General features: G+C 36.5%; 1 protein-coding gene across 2 annotated transcripts in view; it reads right to left on the reverse strand.

Moving 5' to 3' along the window:
- Pcca (propionyl-CoA carboxylase subunit alpha) overlaps positions 1-22,687 on the reverse strand; it is a 310,079-nt gene that overhangs the window by 143,425 nt on the left and 143,967 nt on the right. For both annotated transcript variants that reach the window (XM_048341133.1, XM_048341132.1), the window contains exons 15-16: positions 19,088-19,156; positions 17,307-17,382 (exon numbers count right to left, since the gene is read on the reverse strand). In XM_048341133.1, coding sequence (XP_048197090.1) covers positions 17,307-17,382; positions 19,088-19,156 — 145 coding nt within the window. The remainder of the gene's footprint in view (positions 1-17,306; positions 17,383-19,087; positions 19,157-22,687) is intronic.

Genomic DNA, 22,687 nt, shown 5'->3' on the forward strand with positions numbered 1-22,687 from the left:
GATACTAAAACCAGATAAGGATACAACTAAAGAAAGTTATACAGCCATTAAGTTCTTGATGGAATAGATGCAAAACTCAATAACTAAAACTCATTACAACTGAGTTCAACTACACACTAAAAAGATCATCATATATCACCAACAAGTTGGTTTTGTTCCAGGGATGCAAGGATGGTTCTAACTGGCTAAAATATGACACACAAGTAGAACCAAGGGGAAAAAATTCATATAATCATTTCAACAGAAAAGGCCTTTGTCACAAGTCAACATCTACTGGGTGCTGATGGCTCACACCTGTCATCCTAGCAAAGTCAGGAGGCCAAGATCTGAGGACCATAGTTCAAAGCCAGCCCAGTTAGAAAGGTCCTCCTGAAATTTTTATGTTCAATTAACCATTCAAAAACCGGAAATGGAGCTGTGGCTCAAAGTGGTAGAGTGCTAGCCTTGAGCAAAAGAGCTCAGGGACAGTGCCCAGACTCTGAGTTCAAGCCCCCAACTGCCAAAAAACAAAGTCAACATCCTTTCATGATAAAAGCCCTAGAAATAAAAGGACCTTAACTAGCTAGTAGAAGGGCACTGGTAGCTCATGCCTATAATCCTAGGTACTCAGCAGGATGAGATCTGACCATCAGACCATCATAGTGTGAAGCCAGGCCTAGCCAAAAAGTCTGTGCAGCTTTTACTTCAAATTAACCAGAGAAAAGGCAGATATGGACAGTTGGCTAAAGTGGGAGAGTACCAGGCTTGACTAAAAAAGCCAAGTGAGGGTGTGAGGCCAAGTGTAAGCTCCAGTACCAGCATACATGTATACATGCATGTGCGTGCACACACACACCAAAGGTCAGAACCTTAATATAAAAAAGCTATACAGTCAACACAATAAAAATTATACCAAGTGAGGAAAAATTAAAAACAATTCCTTTAAAATCAAGAAGATGGGTGTCTACTTTCCATTCCAATTCAATGTGGCTAAATCATAGCCACAGCAGTAAGGTAAGAGAAATGGAAAGAAAACAGAAAAAAAGTCAAATTATCTCTATATGCAGATGATATGATTTTATACTTAAGAGATTCAAAGGATAGCTGGGAATGTGGCTTAGGGGTAGAGTGCTTGCCTACCCTGGGTTGGATTCCTCAGTACTGCATGTAAGGTTAGCCAGAAAGGAAACCCGCCACATGGTTCAGGCAGAAAGGAGTTTATTGGGGGGGGAGAGCAAACTGCTAGCCCACACAAGATGGAGGTGTGGGGAGGCAGAGGGGAAGGAAGAAGGGAAAAAGAGAAAAGAGCAAGAGAGAGTAAGAGAGAAAAGGAATGAGAGTAGGGACTGTATTGAGCTGGATTATATAGGAAAAGGTGGGAGATATGGCCAGGTAGATTGGATGTGACCTCAGAGAAGGAGGAGGTAACTGCCTCCAGCTGTGCCAGTTACCTAGGTAACTCAGGTACTGGGCACAGACTTAAACAGGTGGGGGGCATCTGCATGGAGTCCTCCCAGGGGTAGACCTTACACACATACACAGGAAAAGCCAGAAGTGGTGCTGTGGCTGAAGTGGTAGAGTGCCAGCCTTGAGCAAAAAACTCAGGGACAGTGCCCAGGCCCTGAATTCAAGCCCCACGACTGGCAAAAAAAAAAAAAAAAAGATTCTAAGGATACTACTGGAAAACACTTAGATCTGATAAACACAAAGTAGCAGGATACAAAGGATACAAAAACAATATACAATAAACAGTAATTCCTTAATTGAGTGTTGTGGAACTAACCCATACAGAAACTAATTCATAGATTCATAGACTGCCCTATCCAAACTTCTGTGCTATACTAATTGTTAAATATAGATGAGGAGGTCAAATAATATTAGAAGAGTTTGAAGAGAGCAACAGAAAATTAAAAGGTGGTAAACTGAGAAAATTCATCTTTTCTTTCAAAGTGGATTGGTTAGAAGATCCTACTTTGGCCTAGTGGTTTGGTCCTTGTCCCTTATTCAGCAAGTGAAGAAAGGGACGGAGGAAATGCTTTGGGGGAAGGAAGGACTTCTGAAATGTAAGGTTTTTGTCTTAACTGGCTGTCTCAAAATGGCAAAGCAACTAAGACACACCTACAATTATTCAAGAAAATAATTGTAGGAGTATGTTTTGAGGTTACTATGTGCTGTTAGTCTTATCTCAAAGTCTTTTAATGGTCACTTTGTGTAAATACATCCTACCCTTTTAAAACTGGCCAGTCCCGTGCAGATTGTGAACCTGAGCTTAGCCAATCTGAGCAGAGGGGCTGGGGCTACTGCAATAGGGATATAAAAGGAGCAGCCTGCCTGTTCTGTGTACTTGCTTGCTTACTGCACTTTTGGCTGATGGCACACCAAAAAGAGAAAGGAAGAAATCAGGATAACAACCTGACTCACAATTACCTAAAAATTAAATAAATAAAAATTACACAGGAATACACTTAACCAAGGAAGTGAAATAAATACCTTTACAATAAAAACTACAAAACCTTTGAGAAAGAAACTAAAGGAGCTACAAGTTAGAAATATCTCCCCATGTTTATGAATTGTATGAATTTATATTGTGAAAGTGGCTGCATTACTATAAGTGATCAGATTTAATGAAATACCCATGAAAATCCAATAACATTCTTCATAGAATTAGCAAAAAAAAAGCTAAATTCAATAAGGAGGCATAAAAGAACCTGAGATTTGCTCCCCCTTCCCCCCTCCCAAAAAAACCTGAACAAGGAGTAATGCTGGACTTTACCTGATGCTAAATTATACTTCAAAGCCATCGTAACAAAAAGAGCATGGTACCAGCACAAAGTAGGCTTGTAGATCAATGGAATGGAAGACAACAATAAATCCACACAGCTGTAACCATCTGATTCTCAACAAAAGTGCCAAAAAACATAAATTGGAGAAGTTCCTTTAACATACAGTGCTAATAAGAAATGGAATATCCACCTGTAGGTGACTAACACTAGACCCCTATCCTTCAACTTGTATTTAAAAAAAATTCTAATATGGATAAGACCTTAATGCTAGACTTAAAATAGAAACTACTAGATAAAAAAACATAAACACTTCAATATATAGGCATACATAATAACTTTTTGAAATAGCAAGAATTGATAAATGGAATTGCATCAAATTACATGCATAGGAAATAAAAAGTTACTAAAGAGAGTCTACAGAAAGATGAAATCTTTGCATCTAATAGAGCATTAATATTCAGAGTATATAAAGAAGTAAAAAGAATTATTTGGTCAGGTGTTGGTGTCCCATACTTGTAATCCTAGTTACTCAGGAGTCTGAGATCTGAGGATCTTGATTTGAAGCCAGCCCCAGCAGGAAAGTCTGTGAGACTCTGATCTTCAATTAACCACCAGAAAACTGGAAGTAGTGTTGTGGCTCAGAGCACTAACTTTGAGTGAAAAAGCTCAGGGACAGCACTTAGGCCCTGAGTTCATGCCCCATGATTAACAACAACAACAAAAATTGCCAGACAAACTGTCTAATCAATCTATACATGAGCAAATGAACAGAACAAGTAGTCTTCAAAAGTAAAGATGGCCAATAAATACACAAAAAAGTCCACTATTTTTTAACCACTAGGGAGATGGTTAAGGAATTTTTGAACATCTCTGTTCCTGACTCAGAAGATACAGTATGTCTAAATTTTAGAAAAGGGTAATTTTTAAATTATCCAAATTACTGCAAAACATTTACAGAAAGTATCAGAATTTAGTATCAATATTGTTCTTTTAGAGCATATTTGAAAGAAGTTATCATATAAAGATAATGGCATATAAAATATCTTTTGTAGCATGTGACCATAAAAATGTAACCTTATCCCAACCTTGCTCCATAGGTAATGACTTATCTCACAGCCCGTAACTATTATTCCTAAGAACGTTATTTTTCAAACAGGGAAAAATCTTCTAATGAATTTTATAAATACATACTTAACAAATACTTGATGACACCAATATACCTTATGTATCATTGGAAAAAAAAAACACAAACACAGGACATTTACCTATAAATAGGTAGCCTTTGCCCAGATAAAATAAAGAGCAATTCCAAGCAATATGTCAGAAGGCCTAGAAAAACAAAGTAGGGAGGCAACAATTTAAAAGACAAGACATCTTGAAAGAGGAAAAGGCATAAAAGGGTAATTAATCCCCCAGTCATGTATCCTAAGCATATAAAGCTAAAGCATTGCTGAAGAAAATAATCTCATCTGCCAGAAAGGAAATATTAGGGACTGACAAGATAGATTTTCCTGACTAGGTGGTAAAACCATGCACATGCACACACACACACACACACACACACACACACACGCACGCACGCACGCACACACTGCAATACCAAGGAATATGTAGCAAAATGCAAAAATGAGTAGTTGATGTTTTAGACAATGCCCAGGAGAAACTTAAAGTTATTTTTTGGGGGGAGGGGAGGGTATGTGTGTATGTGTTTAATTTTTTCACTATTGTCAAAAGCAAACTATGTTATTTTTTCAAGGCAGACTGAAAGAAGACACTTGTGGCAATAAATAGAGTCTAAAGCCAAAGGCAACCAAAACTCCAACCAGAGCCTCCAGGATCCAGTTGGTCATGAGAAGACTTCACCATCCTTGCAGAGCAGCGTGGACAATCACATTCATGCATTCCAGGAGCCACGCAGGAACAGGGACTTACATGGAAAACGTGTGAAGAGGCAAGAATAAAAACAGGAAAACGCACCTGCTCATATTGCATAATGAAAAAAGACAGGGTTGTGGCCTACAGACAGGTGTTGACAAAATAGATAGAAAAAGGAGATGGACTTGCACTAGACGGGAAGGCAGACAAGGCAGAGACACTTAGTTGACATAAAGGATGGGAAAGAAGTCAAGTACAACACTCAACTTTTGCTACTATATATAGTATGACAGAAGATGTCTGTACCCACAAGACAAAGGTTGATAGGAAATCTCTTTTGCATCTTAGGCAAGTTGAATGTTCCTAAGATAATTGACTATCCTATCACTGAATGATTAAAGTTCAGGAAAGCAGTTAGACCAAAACATGTACAGCAGAGGTAGATACCCTCCAATCACACAGGGGGCCATCCACATAAAGGAATCCAATACTGCAGAGTATTCACACATTACAATATTGGAAGTTTTGGAAAAATAAGATACTATGAGATTAACTGGAAAGGATGAAAAGCAGAAAACCAAGATGCAGCAGTATTTTTATTGTTTTTCTAAAGGTACTATGTACTCATTAAATATGAAAATTTCGATTTATAAGCTTTTTGCAAAATAGCACGTAAGTTAACAAGGTATTCTGCCAGGATTTTTGACAGATTATGAGAGATTCCTTCCTAAGTTAGATAAAATAGTACTGTTCAGTTACATATCTAATGTTTTATATTTACATTTACAGGTTTCCCTTTTATAGCCTGGTGGTGCTAGTAAAAATTTTCTAGCTCTCTGTGTGCCCTATGACAAGACAGTTGGAACGAGGCTGTCTTCAGTGAAATACTGCATGACTTTCAAAAGTAGGTAATGATAATGTGAATCTTTGTTCAATGTGCCTTTCAATCAGCTTATTTTCTCAGGATTATTTAGAAGATTATTCTGATAACATCAATTTGTGACTGATGACATATAAAAAATTAGTATGTATGCAATTTTACAGCATAATGTGCTATGATTTTATTCTACAATCAAAGTTAAAAAGGAAATGTTGGTTTGAGAAAATGTGACTCAAAAGAATCATAAGCAAATATTAATCTATATCTTAGAAACCAAAGAACAGACCTACTCAACCATGGGCATGGGCTCTTATAAGTTGTTCTACTTGACTTGTAAATGCAGTACTAGAAAAATGTGCTTTCCACTCATTAAATTAAAAAACGAACACATTTTTCTTTAATGTTCATAATGACATATTACATATTACCATGCCAAATTAAGATTTAATCTGCTTATCTTTCCTACTGATTGCATGTGAAATAATAACTAACGGTAAAATTGACTATTCAAAAACAAAGAAGCAAAACAAAAAAGGTACTGTATATTAATTCTAAAGCCAAAACAGAAATCATTAGAAAAATTATTGTACACATAAAAGTTCAAAGCATCTGTATGAATGGGAAAATCGCTCAACTATTAAAAGTTACCATGGTATACTTCGTTTACTGTCTTTCCACATCCTAGGAGAGACAATGGCATTTGAACAGCTCCTTATATAAACACTAAGTAGATAGTAAAGGTATTCTTTGAGAGTTAGTTTCTAACTTCAACAATATTATTAGTAACATACTCATAAAAATTATGCCTGAAAGCTTTAGATTGGGAATTGAGGAATGACCTCTGCCAAAGTTCACCAGGTCCCATCTGTATGGGAAAGCATGAATAGGCCACTGAGAGAGGCCCCAGAAGCAGCCTTCTCCTGACTACCTGCTGCTTCCAAAACACAGGCCAGACATTAGTTGTGCACACCGCCAAGATCAAAAGGCACTGTTTCTTTCATGGAGACTTAGAAATTAACTTCAACCAAACTACAGTTTTACTCAAACATTCTCTATTTTAACAAGAGCTCGCCATTAATTTAGAGGGGGAAACGTATTCATATATGAACAACCCAGTAGTTCTCAAACAAGACAGCAAATTATTCTAACTCTGGCCTTCACATAACAATTTTAAACCCACTTATTCTTCAGAATTTGTGAGATAAGCAAATATCAAAAGGGCATCTTAGGAGGTAGGGAAGAAGATTCTCTTTCCTAATTCTAGAAACTTAGTTTATTCTGGTTGAATTTCAGATTTTTAGAAAATTTGCAAGAAATGGTATCATTATTTAACATATAAACTTGAGTTAAATTTTGCCTAATTGTCCCATTGCTGACCTTTAGTGAAAAAAGAAAAACACCTTTTCCTGGTTCAGGATGTGATGCAGGATCACATGTCCCAAAGAGTTGTCATGTGTCTTTAGTTTGCTTTCATCTAGATAAGTTGATTGTTGCTTGACTTCTCTTTGTGTTTCTTGACCTTGACATTTTTGAAGAGCAGAAACCATTTATTTTGTAGACGGTCTTGCAGAATGGTTGTCTGATGTTTCCTCATGATTATATCCAAGCTACACTTTTCAGCAAGAACACCACACAAATGATGTTCTCAGAGCAATAACACCAAAAGGCATGAATGCAGGCAAATTTATGCTATCACCAATGAAGTTAATCTTGTATTTGGTTAGGTTCCTAGTGTACAGTAATTGCATGTAAATGCATATATTTTCCATCGTAATTAGTAAGTATGTTATGCAGGAATATTATGAAAGCATGATAAGCTTCTCATATTTTCCATTTAATTTTAGTATCCGCTGATGATTTTTTACTTAAATAGCATTTGTCAGATGTTGGGGCTTTTTCCTACATTTATTAGTTAAAAATCTATAAGAAATTTGTGTGTCTCTCTCCCACTTATCCAACCCAACTTTTGTTGTTTTTTTTCTTTAATTATTAAGTACTTGTACAAAAAAGGTTACAAATTCCATGTTAGGTTATAGCTACAATCCTACTTGGATGTCATCCCTTCCTTCATTTCCTCCTCTTCCTCAAGTTACATAATTTTTAACATAATGTACATTGAACATAATGGTTATATTTGCTCACCCTTCTTTTCTCCATTCCTGTGTCCTCCCTTGGCTCACTCTCCAAAATATTTTTCCACTATTTGTTTTGATAAACAGTACTTTAGTTGCCTTTGTGTTCTTCCCCTAAGCATACTATCCTTTTTAGTCAGTTCGTGTGTAAATGCATTAAGCCCTATATATGTTATCATGCATTGTATTTTAGATCTGGCTTTTACATATGAGAGAAAACATCAACAGTTTGTCTCTCTGAGCTTGGCTTACTTCACATAACATGATTTGTTCTATGTCCATCTATTTCCCTGCAAATGACATAACACTATTCTTTCTAGTAGATGAGTAAAAAAAAAGAAATCATTGTATATACGCACCACATTTTCTTGATCCACTTAATTGCTATGGGTCATCTCAGCTGTTTCCATAACTTCGCTATTGTAAATACTGAGGTGATAAACATGGATTTGCAATTGTCTTTAACACACTCTGGGTAATGCTCTGGGTAGATGCCCAAGAGCAGTATCACTAAAGCATATGGTAGTTCTATGTTTAGGGTTTTTTTGTTTTTTGCCAGTCCTGGGGCTTGGACTCAGGTCCTGAGCACTGTTCTTGGCTTCTTTTTGCTCAAGGCTAGCACTCTGCCACTTGAGCCACAGCGCCACTTCTGGCCTATTCTATATATGTGGTGCTGAGGATCTGAACCCAGGGCTTTATGTATAGGAGGCAATCACTCTTGCCACTAGGCCATATTCCCAGCCCCATGTTTAGGTTTTTGAAGAACCTCCAAACTTCTTTCCAGAGCAGTTATACTAGTTTACATTTCCACCAACATTTGTTATTGTTCAAGTAATCAATGCTGGCCAATCTTACTGGGGATGAGATGGAATCTTAATGTTGTTTTGATTTGCATTTCCTTTATGACCTTTATGTTGAGCATTTCCTCATTTGTGTTATGCCCATTCTTACTGCTTCTGAAAAGTCTCTATTAAGCTCCTGTTCCTATTTATTGAGTTATTAGTTTTTTGGAGGGAGTAGTTTTTTGAGTTCCTTGTATACTTTAGTATATTAGGCCCTTGGCTGGGGATATGGCCTAGTGGCAAGAATATTAGGCCCTTGTCAAATGTGTGACTGGTAAAGATTTTCTCCAAGTCTGATAGATGTCTTTTTAGTTTAGTAACTATGACCTTTGCTGTACAGAAACCTTTTAGTTTGATGTAATTTCATCTGTCAAGTCCCTCTACTATTTGCTGTGCCCCTGAGATTCTCTTGAGAAAGTTCCTGCCCATACCAATAAATTCCAATGTTTCTCCTACTCCATCTTGCAGTAGTTTTGAAGTTTCAGGTCTGACATTGAGGTCTTTGATCCATTTTTAGTTGGTGTTTGTGCAAGGCAACAGACAGAGAACCAATTTTAGTCTTGTACATATAGATGTCCAGTTTTTTCAGCACCAATTATTAAAGAGGCTGTCTTTCTTATAACATGTATTTTTTGCTACATTGCCAAATATCAGATGACTATAATACTGTGCATTTATTTCTGGGACTTCCAGTCTATTCCATTGGTCTTCAGGCCTATTTTTATGCCTATACCAAGTTGTTTTATTATTACAGCTCTGTAATTAAGTTTGGTCTGTAATACCTCTAGCATTGTTTTTTGGTGTGGTTTTTTTGTTGTTGTTGTTTTGCCTAAAATTATTTTGGCTATTCAGGGTCTTTTGTGGTTCTGTATAAATTTTTGGATTTTATTTCTCTATCTCAGTGAAGTAGGTGAAGTTGAATTTGTAGATCATCTTTGACAGTATGGCCATTTTAATGGTAATTCTACCTCTCTACAAATACAGAAGGTCTGTCCATGACGTGCTGTCTTCTTGTATTTCCTCAAATTTTTATAGTGTTCATTAAAAAGGCCTTTCACTTCTTTGGTTAAGTTTATTCTTTTTTTTTTTTTTCTTTTGCCAGTCTTGGGGCTTGGACTCAGGGCCTAAGCACTGTCTCTGGCTTCTTTTTGCTCAAGGCTAGCACTCTACCACTTGAGCCACAGTGCCATTTCTGGCTTTTTCTGTTTATGTGGTGCTAAGGAATCAAACCCAGGGCTTCATGCATGCTAGGCAAACACTCTACAGCTAAGCCACATTCCCAGCCCTCTATTCCTAATTGTTTTTAGGTTATTACAAATGGATTTTTCTGATTTCCCTCTCTGTCTGTACTTTGGGTTAACTTTGTATCCAGCTACAGTGCCAAAGTTATTAATGAGCTCTGGAAGCTTAGTGGTGGTTTGTAGGTCCTTTAGTTATGGGATCATGTCACCTATAAAAAGGGATAGTTTGACTTTTTTCCCTATATGACACCCTTTCCAACATATTTTTTTATGTCATAACTTACTCTTTTTAGTCAATGGATTATCATCTACTAGTATCTGTTTTGTTGCTGAAGTTTCTCCAGACTGGACCAGTGGTTGACCCTGGAAGCTACTCCTGTGTTTTTTTGACAGATCATTATGTTTTTGAACAGTTGTTTACATTCTTACACAGATGTTTCAGGCTCATCACATATTCTTCCTGAAATCATTTTATTAGGTAATCTGGCTTCATTAAGTAATATGGTATATAGAGTCCAAGTTTGTTGCCAAAAAACCTATACCCTACAGGACATCCATCCAAAAAGGAAAACTCTTGCCAAAATGTCAATAGCGTCAAGTTGAGAAAAAGTGAACTAGATGACATGTACAATATGTATATGTTTACATACATGTATACATATTATATGTATATATAATAAGTACAAGCAAGTACACACATACAAATATCTTTATAGATCTATGTATCATCTGTGCTAAAACTCTTGAGTTCATATCCCATCTCAACATAATACCACACACAGAGTCTGGTCTATCCTGATACATTCCAACATCTGTTATCACCATCACTGACAGAAAAATTTGGTTCTTAATATCCACAATAAATGTATTTATTTCCCCATCCCAGAATATACATAAACTGTTCCAGAACTGCTAACCCATCACCTATGAAAAACAAACCTAGTAACAAAGTGCATTGTTTATACACATTTTCTCTTTAGCTGAAGGGTATAACTTTTTAAAGTCATTTAGTTAGTCCTCTCCCCACCCACTTTCCTTCAGAATGATTCAATTCTTCATCTGGAATATAGTCCAGTAGTAGTTTTTATTCTGTTTTGAGTTCTTTCTTCCAAAATGTTAATAGATTCATTTATCTAAAATATTCACATAGATACAAGAAGTGAGAATCATTAAAAATTGAAGAATCATTAAGTTCCAGGCCAGATGGGGCTACACAGTGAGAACTTGCTTCAGAAAAAAAAAAAAAAGTATAATCAGAGATTCCCTTTATCTCATTTACCTTGTCTTCCCACCCTCAAACATTTCTACTACATTCCACATCCGCCTCCCACAAATGTAGCAGCTAATCAGTTCTGGCTTTGTGTACATGATTTCTACAAATAAGCAGACACATTTTTTTTTCTAGTCTTCTGCCAGTATCAGCTCTCGAGCCTCTGTCTTTTACTAAAAGGATTTCTTCCTGTTAGCTTGGTTTAGGAATGCCACCTTGATATCAACTACATTTCATAGCTTCCTTTGTGGCTAGGTATGGCCATATGATTAGACATCATTATGGAAGCAGAAATAAAGATATCCTTCTTACATTGTGACCTGAAAAGAAGTGAGCATGCAGTCCTTGGCCACCTTCTTGCTGATACTTATCAGTACAAAAGCAGCCATTTGAGGCTCCAAAGTGAGACCACCTGCTGCGGATGAATGAGTCCCCACCAGACCAGCTTCTTTCTCACTTTACTGCCACACAAAGATGGGGTAAACTCCATCTTTCTTCAGTCACTGTATTTTTTAAATTCTGTCACAACTTCTTAAACTAAAGCCTAAGTGTGAAGATCCTCAAACAAAGAAGTGATGATGCTATCTAAGAAGCAAAAACTACTGAGATTGGTAGATGAGGGGTATTTATGAAAGACAGTAGTGTAAGTCAGACTACAGAGGCCATGGAGGCTACTGAGAGGTAAATGGGAGAAGGTTACAAGGTTTTCAGCTTGGAAGTGATTATGATATTATTATAAAGTAGGGTATAACATATACATGTGTATAGGTGTATAGGTGTATATATGTGTGTGTGTATCATGAATGGATAGGTGGATAATAGATGTTCCAGGTTTCTGATACTGAGCTCAAAATACCCTTGGAATTTCCTAAATGACAGGGGTGAGAAAAGCACCATCTGTTCTTCATAATAAGCTCTATTCAACCATACTTGAGTTTATGCTAATGAGTGTCTCTAAGAGGAATGGTGCAGGTAGCCAGATACTAACCATGTAATGAGTGAGGTAAAACTTGTAGCCCCACCATCCATCCATCCCCACTTCTACCCTATTCACTTAGGGAAAGAGATGGACTTAATTACTAGTGGCCAGTGATGTAATCCCACCTACTTATACAAAGCCTCTATAAACCCAACAGGGCAGAAATTGGAGTGTGTCTATGCTGGTGAACACTAGAGGTAGTGGGAAGGTGATACATGGCACAGAAGTTCTACACTCCTCCATTTGGCTTTTCTCAGATTGTCTCCTTTATAATAAAACAGTAATCACAAAGTCTATTGCCCTATGTTCCGTAGGCCATCATTATTTACAATGTTTAGGACCAGGGGTGTTTCAAGTAGGGAGTTTTCTCAGATTTTCGAGTATTTACATATACTCGACCATATGAGCATCCCTAATTTGAAAACCTGAATTCCAAAACACTTTGAGAATCACACTTAATCCATCTTGTAAATTGTATAGCCAGAGGAAAGGGTTAGGTGACTCCCCAACCAGATTCTTTTCAAACATCAGTGAAGTGAAGTTAATAGAGGGACAAGGGGATTAAGAGATATAAAAAGGGGCTGGGAATATGGCCTAGTGGCAAGAGTGCTTGCCTCCTATACATGAGGCCCTGGGTTCAATTCCCCAGCACCACATATACAGAAAACGGCCAGAAGTGGCGCTGTGGCTCAAGTGGCAGAGTGCTAGCCTTGAGCAAAAAGAAGGCAGGGACAGTGCTCAGGCCCTGAGTCCAAGCCCCAGGACTGGCCAAAAAAAAAAAAGAGATATAAAAAGATAATTCATAAACTTTGTAGCATGGATGGGATCAAACAGCAGATGAAAATGTTAGCTTTGAGGGACAACTGGAAAGACTGCAATCATGACACTCCATCAGATAACACTAATAGCTTATTGTTGGATTATTCTGTGGACTGAGAAGAGTATTGTGGCTTTGTGGAAACATGCTATTATTTTTAGGATACATTGTAAAGTACCAGAGTGCTGTTGTGATGTTTGCAACTTTCTTTCAAATGAATCAGGAAAATAGAAAATAGAGGGAGAAGAGAAAAAAATAAGAGAGAAAATGAAAAGAAAAAGGCAAAGAAAGGGAAAGAATCAGAGGTAGTAGCTCATCCTTAGTTACTTGGGTTGCGATCAGGCGGGACTCTGATTTGACAAACTCGGCAACAAGTTCATGAGAAATCGGAGTGCGGGGGCGTGCGTCTGTCACCCCGCTACGGCAGGAAGTATAAATCAGAGCATCGTGGTCTTCCATTTCTGAGGCAAAAATCAAGACTTGATTTTAAAAATCAACTAAAGTAAAAAGGGCTCAGGTGGTAGAGGCAATGGCCTAGCAAACACAAGACCCTGAGTTTAAATCCCACCACTGCTCCCAAAATTAAAGAAATGAAGCCAAATAAAATACGGAAAAATAAAGAAACAAAGTATGCCATAAAGTATAGTAACTGATTAATCCAAGGGAAGGGTATTTAAGTGTGTATCACACTATTCACTCAACTGTCCCGTAGATTTTAAAAATATATAAAAGTCTAAAAAAGCATATCAAGGAAAACAACTCATTATTAAACACTATCAATCCAAAATGAACATATACCTATTCTGTGTTCGTCCAAACATAACAAAAATATTTTAGGATAAGAGAGCAGATTAACTAAAATTAGAATACACTAAACATTGCTTGAAATTTGTTCTTTTACTTCTTTTAAGTAATTTACTTTATTGTTATTATAAAGGTGATATACAGAGGGATTACACTTACATGAGTCAAGTAATGAGTTTCCTTTTGTACAATGTTTTCTGTTCCCTCTCTCTCTCCCAGTCCCTTCCTTCCTTCTCCACCCATGAGTTGTATAGTTCACTTTCATCAGTGTCCAGTGAGCTCCACTGCTGCACTATTTCACCCTTTTTCACTCGAGTTCTATACCATCCCCCCCAGCCCTCCTGAAGATATACACTTGAACACACCATACATACAGAAAAGAAGACAGAATCATCAAAAAAATTAAAAGAAGGGGGGGGAAAAAAAAGAAGACAGGTCTCTTGTTTCCTTATCTTGGCATTTGTTTCTATATATAATGTGAATATGAAAAGGCACGCAGATATTGGTGCCTGTAACAATACAGATGAATGTGTTATATAGTATTTTATGTTAACTCTGTACTGCCATTTACCCCATCTTGCTGTTCATTTAGTGCTCTGTTTTGGGTTAGTATTTACTAGAACAATGCAGTAGTAAATGCCCTTGTGACCATCATCTTACAATCATCTAATTCTACAGGAAAGATTTCCAGAAGTCAAGCAGCTGGATCAAAAAGGATGAACTTTTATTTTAAAATCTAATACCATATTAACTTCCCCCAAAGACTTCAACAAGAACATTCCTGAAATGCCTGAGCAAGCCCATCCTCTAACTCATCTGAAGGCAGTCTTCATGAATCCTAAAGGAGTCCTCATGTTATGTTTAAAGGAGAAAAGGGAGTGGTGAGAAAAGGAAGATACATTATCCCCTCTTAAATTCCCAATATTCTTTTTTACCTCATTTTGATGGTGCCTATAGGTTGTTTTAAGGTCATGTGCTTTTCACAAAGAGTACATTAGAAAATCCTTAAAAATTAGGGGAATTAAAGATCACTATCTACCATGTGCCAGACGCTACTAAGCATCAATAATATGCAATTAATCAAGAGAAGCACCATCAGTGATCTCATGTTCTTAAAATTCTTATTGAGGGGCTGGGATTATGGCCTACTGGCAAGAGTGCTTGCCTCGTATACATGAAGCCCTGGGTTCGATTCCTCAGCACCACATATATAGAAAAAGCCAAAAGTGGTCTGTGGCTCAAGTGGCAGAGTGCTAGCCTTGAGCAAAAAGAACCCAGGGACAGTGCTCAGGGACAGTGCTCAGGCTTTGAGTTCTGGCCCCAGGACTGGCCAAAAAAAAAAAAATCTTACTGATAATATGACATTTACCAATTAGTTACACAACAGTTTAATTACAGTGCTGGACAATGCTTTGGAACAATGTTGAGACAGGCTTCAGTATGAGTGTATGAATCCCAGCAATCAGTGGCAGTGATGACCTAAGATGTTTCATACTTATAAATCGATAAAGTTTGCATCACCAATTGATTATGTGATTTTTATGACATAAGATTCTTATTTTTTATTACCTTTTTAATGAAGTAGTAGGGTTTGAACTTATAGCCCGGGTGCTCTACCATTTGAATCATGCCACCAGTGTTTGCTTTAGGATTTTTGTTTTGGTTTGAGGCATGGGTGTGTGTGTGTGTGTGTGTTGTGTGTGCACGCATGCGCACACATGCACTAGGCACCAGGACTCGAACTCATCGTCTCTGCTCGTTTGCCTTTTGTGCTCACAACTGGCACTCTACCACTTGCACCACACCTCCAGTCTGGCATTCTGATGGTTAGAGATAGGTTCTCATGAACTTGTCTGCTTGGTACTTGGCTTTGAACTACAATCTTCCAGGTTTTAGTCTCCTAAGGAGCTAGGATTACAGGTGTGGTGGACTGGTGCCTGGCTAACATGATTTTTAAATATGTGGTTTTATAATTGTGCTGAGAAAAGGGGAAAAGATAGGAACTACAGTTACTGGACAACCTGAAGCAGTATAGTAGCAAGCCCTTTATATACTTAACTTCATTTAGTACCCACTACTAATTTAGAAAGAAGAGATTAAGACACAATTTTTAAATGTAGAGTATGACAAACACAGAAGAAGCAAACTAATATGACCTAAGTGCTAAATGGCCTGGTGACAGGCCTGTCTGGCTTCTATCTACTATATGACAATTCAAAGGCAGAAAACCAAAGCCAAGAAAACCAGAACAAAGTCTATATAATGAAATACATTTTTACATGTGATACTTACAAAGCTAGCAGATTAAGGGTACCCTTCTTGGTATTTAACTCACTTAAGAAAATAGCAACTAGAGAACTTAGATATAGAGTACAATAAATAAAACAAATAAATTAATAAGGTTTTATATCAAAGAGTATTAGGTAATATGAAAAATAGGGCTTTTCAGATGCTTACTGGGGAAAAGTAGGTCACAAGATTGCTCTCTGTAGCAACTGGTAGCTACTGTAAGTTGTATCAACTGTTCACTGCACAGAGACACTTGGTGAAGGTGGAAAATAAAGTCTTTCCATGTTCCATTCCTTACTTGAACTGAGAAGTACCCTGAAAACAGAGCATTCTTTCTACTTCCTACTACTTAACAGCCCTCAGAACCTAAATGCAGTGTCCATTTGAAGGAAATCCTTTCCAAATTTGCATAAATGTCTCATTTATTCTTAAGGAAGCTGTGCAATCATACTCAGCACTTCAGCAGTCCTTTAGCCCCTTCTAGTCCCACTGTGATATCCAGTGTGACATGAGAAAGAAAGCAGAACTACATAGCAGTACCCAATCTTTGCTACAGAATATTCTTAGACTTTCACTATCCTTTTAAAATTCAAGGTGAACTTATATTTTAATTTTTAATTTGATATTAAAGTTCACTAGTCTGAAGTTGATGATGGTTTATGTTAGGCTAAAGTGATCTTTTCATTATTAATGTAATTTTGCTTTCATTATTTGAATGTAAGGTTCCCACACAATTCAATTAGCCTTATACATGCTAATGACCTGGAGAATCATACTTCGTTAGGTATAAGAACTTATCAGGCAAGTGCATGAGGAAAGAAAATTATATTTCCTAGAAAACAGTCTACAATTTACTCTGATCAGGAAAAGCAAGGATCTGTTCTCCCTACCTCCAAATGTAGGTCACTATGTTTCATATCTCTGTACATTTTCAGATTCTCACTTCAAAAATAAATAAACAAGGAACTAGAGGTGTGCAAGTGGTAGAGCACTAGCAGTGAGCAAATGAAAGCATGAGGCCCTGAGTGCAAGCCCCAGCAATGACATATACATGCGCGCACATACACACAGAAAAAAATCCTTAGGTAGTAATATTTTTAACTGCTATCAAAGCAAACTGACCAATAGTTCTTAATTCTAAAAATCTCTCATTTTACATACAGTATATAACAACAAAGTAGTACATGTTCATATAGGTATGTTAAAAATTGTAAGTTGAATTAAATAATTTAAAATATACAAAGCCACTCCTTAGTATCTGAGTTTAATTAAAGATTTTATGACTTCTCTTTAGAGTAAGAAACTCTTTACAAAGAAAGAAACTCCTTCATAGAATTCTCTACTAAAACTTTAAGCTGTTTTTTATAACTAAACATCATATACAATGATGAGACATCAAATACTTGGATTGTTACCTCGAATCACATAATTATCCAGTGCATCTTCCATTCTCTTTAATGCTTCCTTTCTATTAGAGCCATATGTAACTAGCTGAAAACAAACAGAAAAAAGTCTATGTAGCCATCTATATGTTCAATGATTCAATATCATAAAAAATTAAAATATTTTATAACAGATTTCCCAAGATCCCTTTTAATATTTCACAGTGATTTAGTTAAAATATGTCAATAATGTTTTTAGGGAGGAAAAAAATCAAGCTATCTGTGTTTTCATTTTCATTGTCATTATACAGAGTTATTTAGGGCAAAAAGTGAATACAAATAAGCATAGAAAAGATTTAAAGGGCAATATAAGAAAAAAATACCAACTTAGAATTGAATGTAAACATCTGAAACAGTAGTAGAATTAGACAACTCTTTATATTTTTTCTGCTTTTCTAGTTTTCTAAGTTTAACACCCACAACAGCTAATATTTTTAAACTTACAAATAAAAATAAGTAGATAAACTTTTAAATATGAGTTCCAAGCATAACATAGCACAGAAAATATTAGAAGAGCAGGTCTTTCTGCTTTATATGATCTAATATCTATATATAGCATATGTAAGATAACAAACCTTTAACTTTCTGTGGTTATCATAGTTCATCTAAAGATTGCAATTACTTCTGTAAATTTTATAAGCTCTTCAATACTAGTACAGTTTAAATATGAATTTCTAGAGCATTTTTCTGAACAGAGAAATAATTCATCTAAAAATAGAATTAGTGCTGTTTTAAAAGTTAATTTGAAATTTTATGTACTTTTTAATGTAGTGCTTCTCTAAGCAAAATACTTAAGATTCACTTCAACAATATTAGTTAAAAACATAGGCCAAAAAAGAAACACAAAAAAAGACTGTTCCTGTAACTACCTAAAACTATACTTTGAGGCAGGGTGTGTGATAAATCACTTGACTAGCCTAGCATGCATAAGGCCCTGGGTTTGATCCCCAGCACTAAAATGAAACAAAATAAAACAAAATGAAAAACACACTTGAAGAAAAAGGGTCTTGAGAAATAGGGCTTATTAAAGAAATCGTTTCTCAACAGAGACCTAACATCACACTTAAGAGAACACAGAATTCTCAAATAAAACACACAATTTTAACTATTGTAGTTTTTCATATTTTATTAAGTTTTAAAACTCAAAGATTGAAATCTTTAAGTAGAACTGTTGTTGTTTTTTATCTGCAAAGTTAAAGTTAGAAAACATAAGTAGGCGAAATCACATCTTGTAGTCATATATAAAACTTAGTTGGGCTGTGGACACTGTTCAGTGGTAGACTGGCCTATCTGGCATGCACTAGGTCCTGGGTCCCATCCCCGGCTTCACAAAAAAGGGGGAAAGAAATCTTAATCATGTCAAATTTCTTTAAGCAGTGATTTGCAAAAACTGAAAAGTCAAAAAGGCTCTAACAAACAGTGACAAGCCCAACTTCCTGATATCACCTGCTCCTCATAGGTAAATCTCAGGAATGGTAAAACCAATTCCTTTCCCTGGCAGAGAGTTCAATTCGTCCCACAGATCATGCAGTGTGTGAATGTGTGCTGTGTGCATGCACATGCACACAAGTGTGAGCACAGGCAGTGGTAGTGGTGGTTGTATGATTTGACTTAGACAGCATGGTAAGAAAAAATATGTTCTGCTTCCACTTTTACAGCAGTATATAGTACTTGTTTACTTGTACCACATGTCTCAGAAAAAGGCTCAAGTATTCAGAAGAAGGTAGAAGAAGTTGTTAAGAAATGGAACTAACTTTTGAAATCATAGGGTCATAATAAATGCTGATTTCACTTCCTGGTTGGATGCCACTGTCAACCCGGACCTGAGAAAAGAAAACACAAAAACTTCATATGGGCAGGTTAATTTTAACCAGAAGTTTAATTTCTACAGGAAAAAAAAATGAAAAGCTCCAATCTCCTATAAAATTCTAGCTTCCAGAAAACAAAAAACAACCTAAAAGTACAGAGAACTAGGTTAATCTTTGATCTATTCATAAGCACTATAGCATATAGTTTTTGTTTCCCACCTCCATACATCCCCAGGTTGGAGGGCACCTGTAGCTCGTTCTGGTGTTTGCAGCTGGAGCCTGCCACGGATGTTGCCCCGTCTCGTGGCACTCTCCATTGGATCCTCCTGGGAGTGCGAGAGGCCCTGGCCAAGCTCATCCCTCAGAGCCCTAGGAACCTGCCAGGCCTTTCATGTTTGCAACACTTTCGTTTTTGCCTCACCCTCCGGACTGAAGAACACTATTTTTTCTGTTACCACTAGTCTCCCGAGGCTTCATGTTTACACAGCTTTCCCCATCACTTGCTTTGTAAAGACATAGCTCCAATTAGGGTTCTGGTTTTGCGATTTTTCATGGGGGAAAAATAGGCCAAGTTCAAAGTATCCGTTTGAAAAGTCTGATTGCTGTTAACCAGCTAACAAGTTAGTACATCTCTGACTCATCTCCCAGTTGGGTATCACCAGTAAAGCACAAAGGTTAGCCATGTAAAACATTTAAAATGAGCAGTTGCTGAAGACAGAATATTTATTAAATTATTCTGACCAAGTTTTGGAATCTGAAGTATTTGAAAGCTAATCAAAATACTTAAGGCCATCAGGTACAACCTAGGGATCTTGAGAATAGAGGAATTTAATGGAAGCTGCTAAACAGCAGGACTTCGGTGCCCAATGTTGCGAAGGGGTGGGAAGAGAAGAGTGGACGCGTGTGCAGCTCGTCACCTGTGGGAAGGAGCCTTCCTAATAAACAGCAGCGCATCTGTCTGCAGCAAGGCAGAAAAAGGTCAACACAGCGGCTGTTAGGCCTTTAATATTTTAATTTAGGCAATTATCAAGGGACCACATGTAGAACCTCTTGTCTAGGATATCCACATGAGGGTATGATGATGGCTTTATTACATGGTGACATCAAAAGATAAGGCATAGTTTCATTTTCCCTTAAAAGAAAAAAATCAGACCACTATTATTCTCCCTGTGAGGTTTTAAAAGACAACATTGTAACATACCCAGAAGGCTTTTATTTCTGTGTTTGTGAACCCAAACAAAACTTCAGATATTTGTATTTACATTCATATATGAAAGTCTTAATTTTGAATGAATACCACTCAGCATTCATACAAAATATACTTGGCCTTCTATTTTCTGAAAATGTATTTCAGAACAAAAACTAAACTTTATGAAATCAAAGTTGACTTACTCCAAAAAAAGTTTCTAGGGCAGCTTGGAAAGAAAGCAATAAAATTACAGACTATCTTCTCTCAACATTTAAGTAGCTCCAAAATGGCCACTGGCAATCAGGTCACATAACAGAAAAAAAAAAAAAAAAAAAAAACTTGTGCACTTTAAGTTTTTTATTGTAGTACCAAAATGTTAAATAACCCATCCAGCTACCATTTCACCTTTAAAATCATAGCATGCTTGCTAAAGCTGTATTCAAAACTGAAACTGGTACAAATTCTAAAACTTTTCACTTTAAACATATCCTATGCATTTGCTTTATAAACTGTTAAAAAAACTTGTGAGAAAATTTGATGTTCAACCCACTGGTAAAGTAACATAGACAATAAAAAATACTCTATTCTCCTGTGGCTCCTTACTTAAATTTTGTAATTATCTTGAATAATATCATCCTAAAAACTAAGGATTGTAGGACTCCTAGAGATAACTATATCATTGTTACTTACCAAAATTATAATCACAGGAAGGCAATTTAATTTAAAAAACATACTAGATAAAATTGAGTTTATCATATATAATCAACACATACAAGTAAATAAACATATCTAATTTAAATTTGTAACAAGCTTGAAAACACCAATTTACAATTTACTGTTTATGGAGATTTTTATGAATAATAATCCACTATTTTTTATTTCTAGCAACCAATTAAAAGTCAAACAAGTGCTCATTCCTTAATATAAACAAAGCTATAGACATTGACATTTGTCACTTTAAGAAAAACGTTAAATGAGACTGGAGTCAAAGCTCTGAGAAAAACAAAATTGTGGTCTGACAATAAATTTACACAATGTGATGCCCAAAGATATACAGAAAAATCTTCATCTCTGCCATATCGATAAATCTGAGGCTTAAATATGCATATGAAAGGCACAGGCCATAAGTTAACTGTCACACATGAGCTCTTGTGACCAAAAAAGAGCCAGAAATGTTTTCCCAAGTTAAACAGACTTGTCTAGTTTGGTAAAGCAAGAAGGGAAAACAAATGAGCTTCTATGTGCTTCTCAAACCACTATTCAGAAATCTCTAGCATAATTAAATTTTTTTTCTTCAGTAGCACAGTGGACCCTGGAAATTATCAGACATCTCCCACCCTTCATTCGCAATTCACCTCTCCCCCTAAGCACAACTCCCAGCCCGCCATGTCTACCTGACAAGTGACAGCCCAATCTGATTAAATGCTTCCAAGGGAGGGGACTCGTGGGCCTCCATGACAGGCCAAAAGTGATCACCATGGAGATACATAATTACAGCTGTCAACGCATCTACTGTCCTGCTGACATCAATTTGATTGCTCCCAGCAATAATGATAGACAAAGCTTAGTGCGCACTCTCCTGCCCCCAATCACTTTATCTATTCCTTGGTCCATTTAGCTGACATGCAACATTCACACAAGCAAATAACAGCAGTAAGCAGAACATTTAAGGCATTTTAATTGTTTTTTCTTTCTATGGATGGCTCACAACTGCAAATGTTATTACATAAAACTCCTGCTGCAGCATTAATTGAAGAAAGATTTGGTGGGACAAAGACTGTAGGGGGTATAGTTTGTCCATTATCACTTGTACTTTCAACAGGTCTCACGTTTGAAAATTGCAAATTGCAAAAACTTGCGAGGGCAAAATGTTTGACATTCTGTTAGCTATTACAACATGGTGAAAACTTCTAACAACTGGAGTAATCATTATGAATTCTTATTTAATACTTTTTGTTTGATTAAAAAAGTGTTTAGATGTGTCCCTATGATACTTGTTTTCTCATCTGCTATTTAATGTCACATAATGCCTGTTAAATCTTTACAATTTTTTTTCCTGCCTCAGGCTTTGAACACAGCATGGAGTCCCCAAGCCTAGAAAGGGTCAGGTCCCTTTAGAAAGCACATGGACAAAAACAATTTAAAAAGTGAAATAAATCACATATCCAATAACATCTCCAAATTTAGAATTCTTCCTGTAATCTTTCACCATCTTCTTACCAGTAATCAAACTGAATAATCACAGTCACAGATGGTACAGTCTTGTCATCTTCTAGCTAGCATGATGTCATATTCATAAGCACTTATTAACTTGATGAAGAGAAAGGATATGTTCATGTCCTTTTATACAAGACCAC

This window comes from Perognathus longimembris, chromosome 3 (genome assembly GCF_023159225.1).
Source record: "Perognathus longimembris pacificus isolate PPM17 chromosome 3, ASM2315922v1, whole genome shotgun sequence".
In the NCBI taxonomy this organism is placed as follows: domain Eukaryota; kingdom Metazoa; phylum Chordata; class Mammalia; order Rodentia; family Heteromyidae; genus Perognathus; species Perognathus longimembris.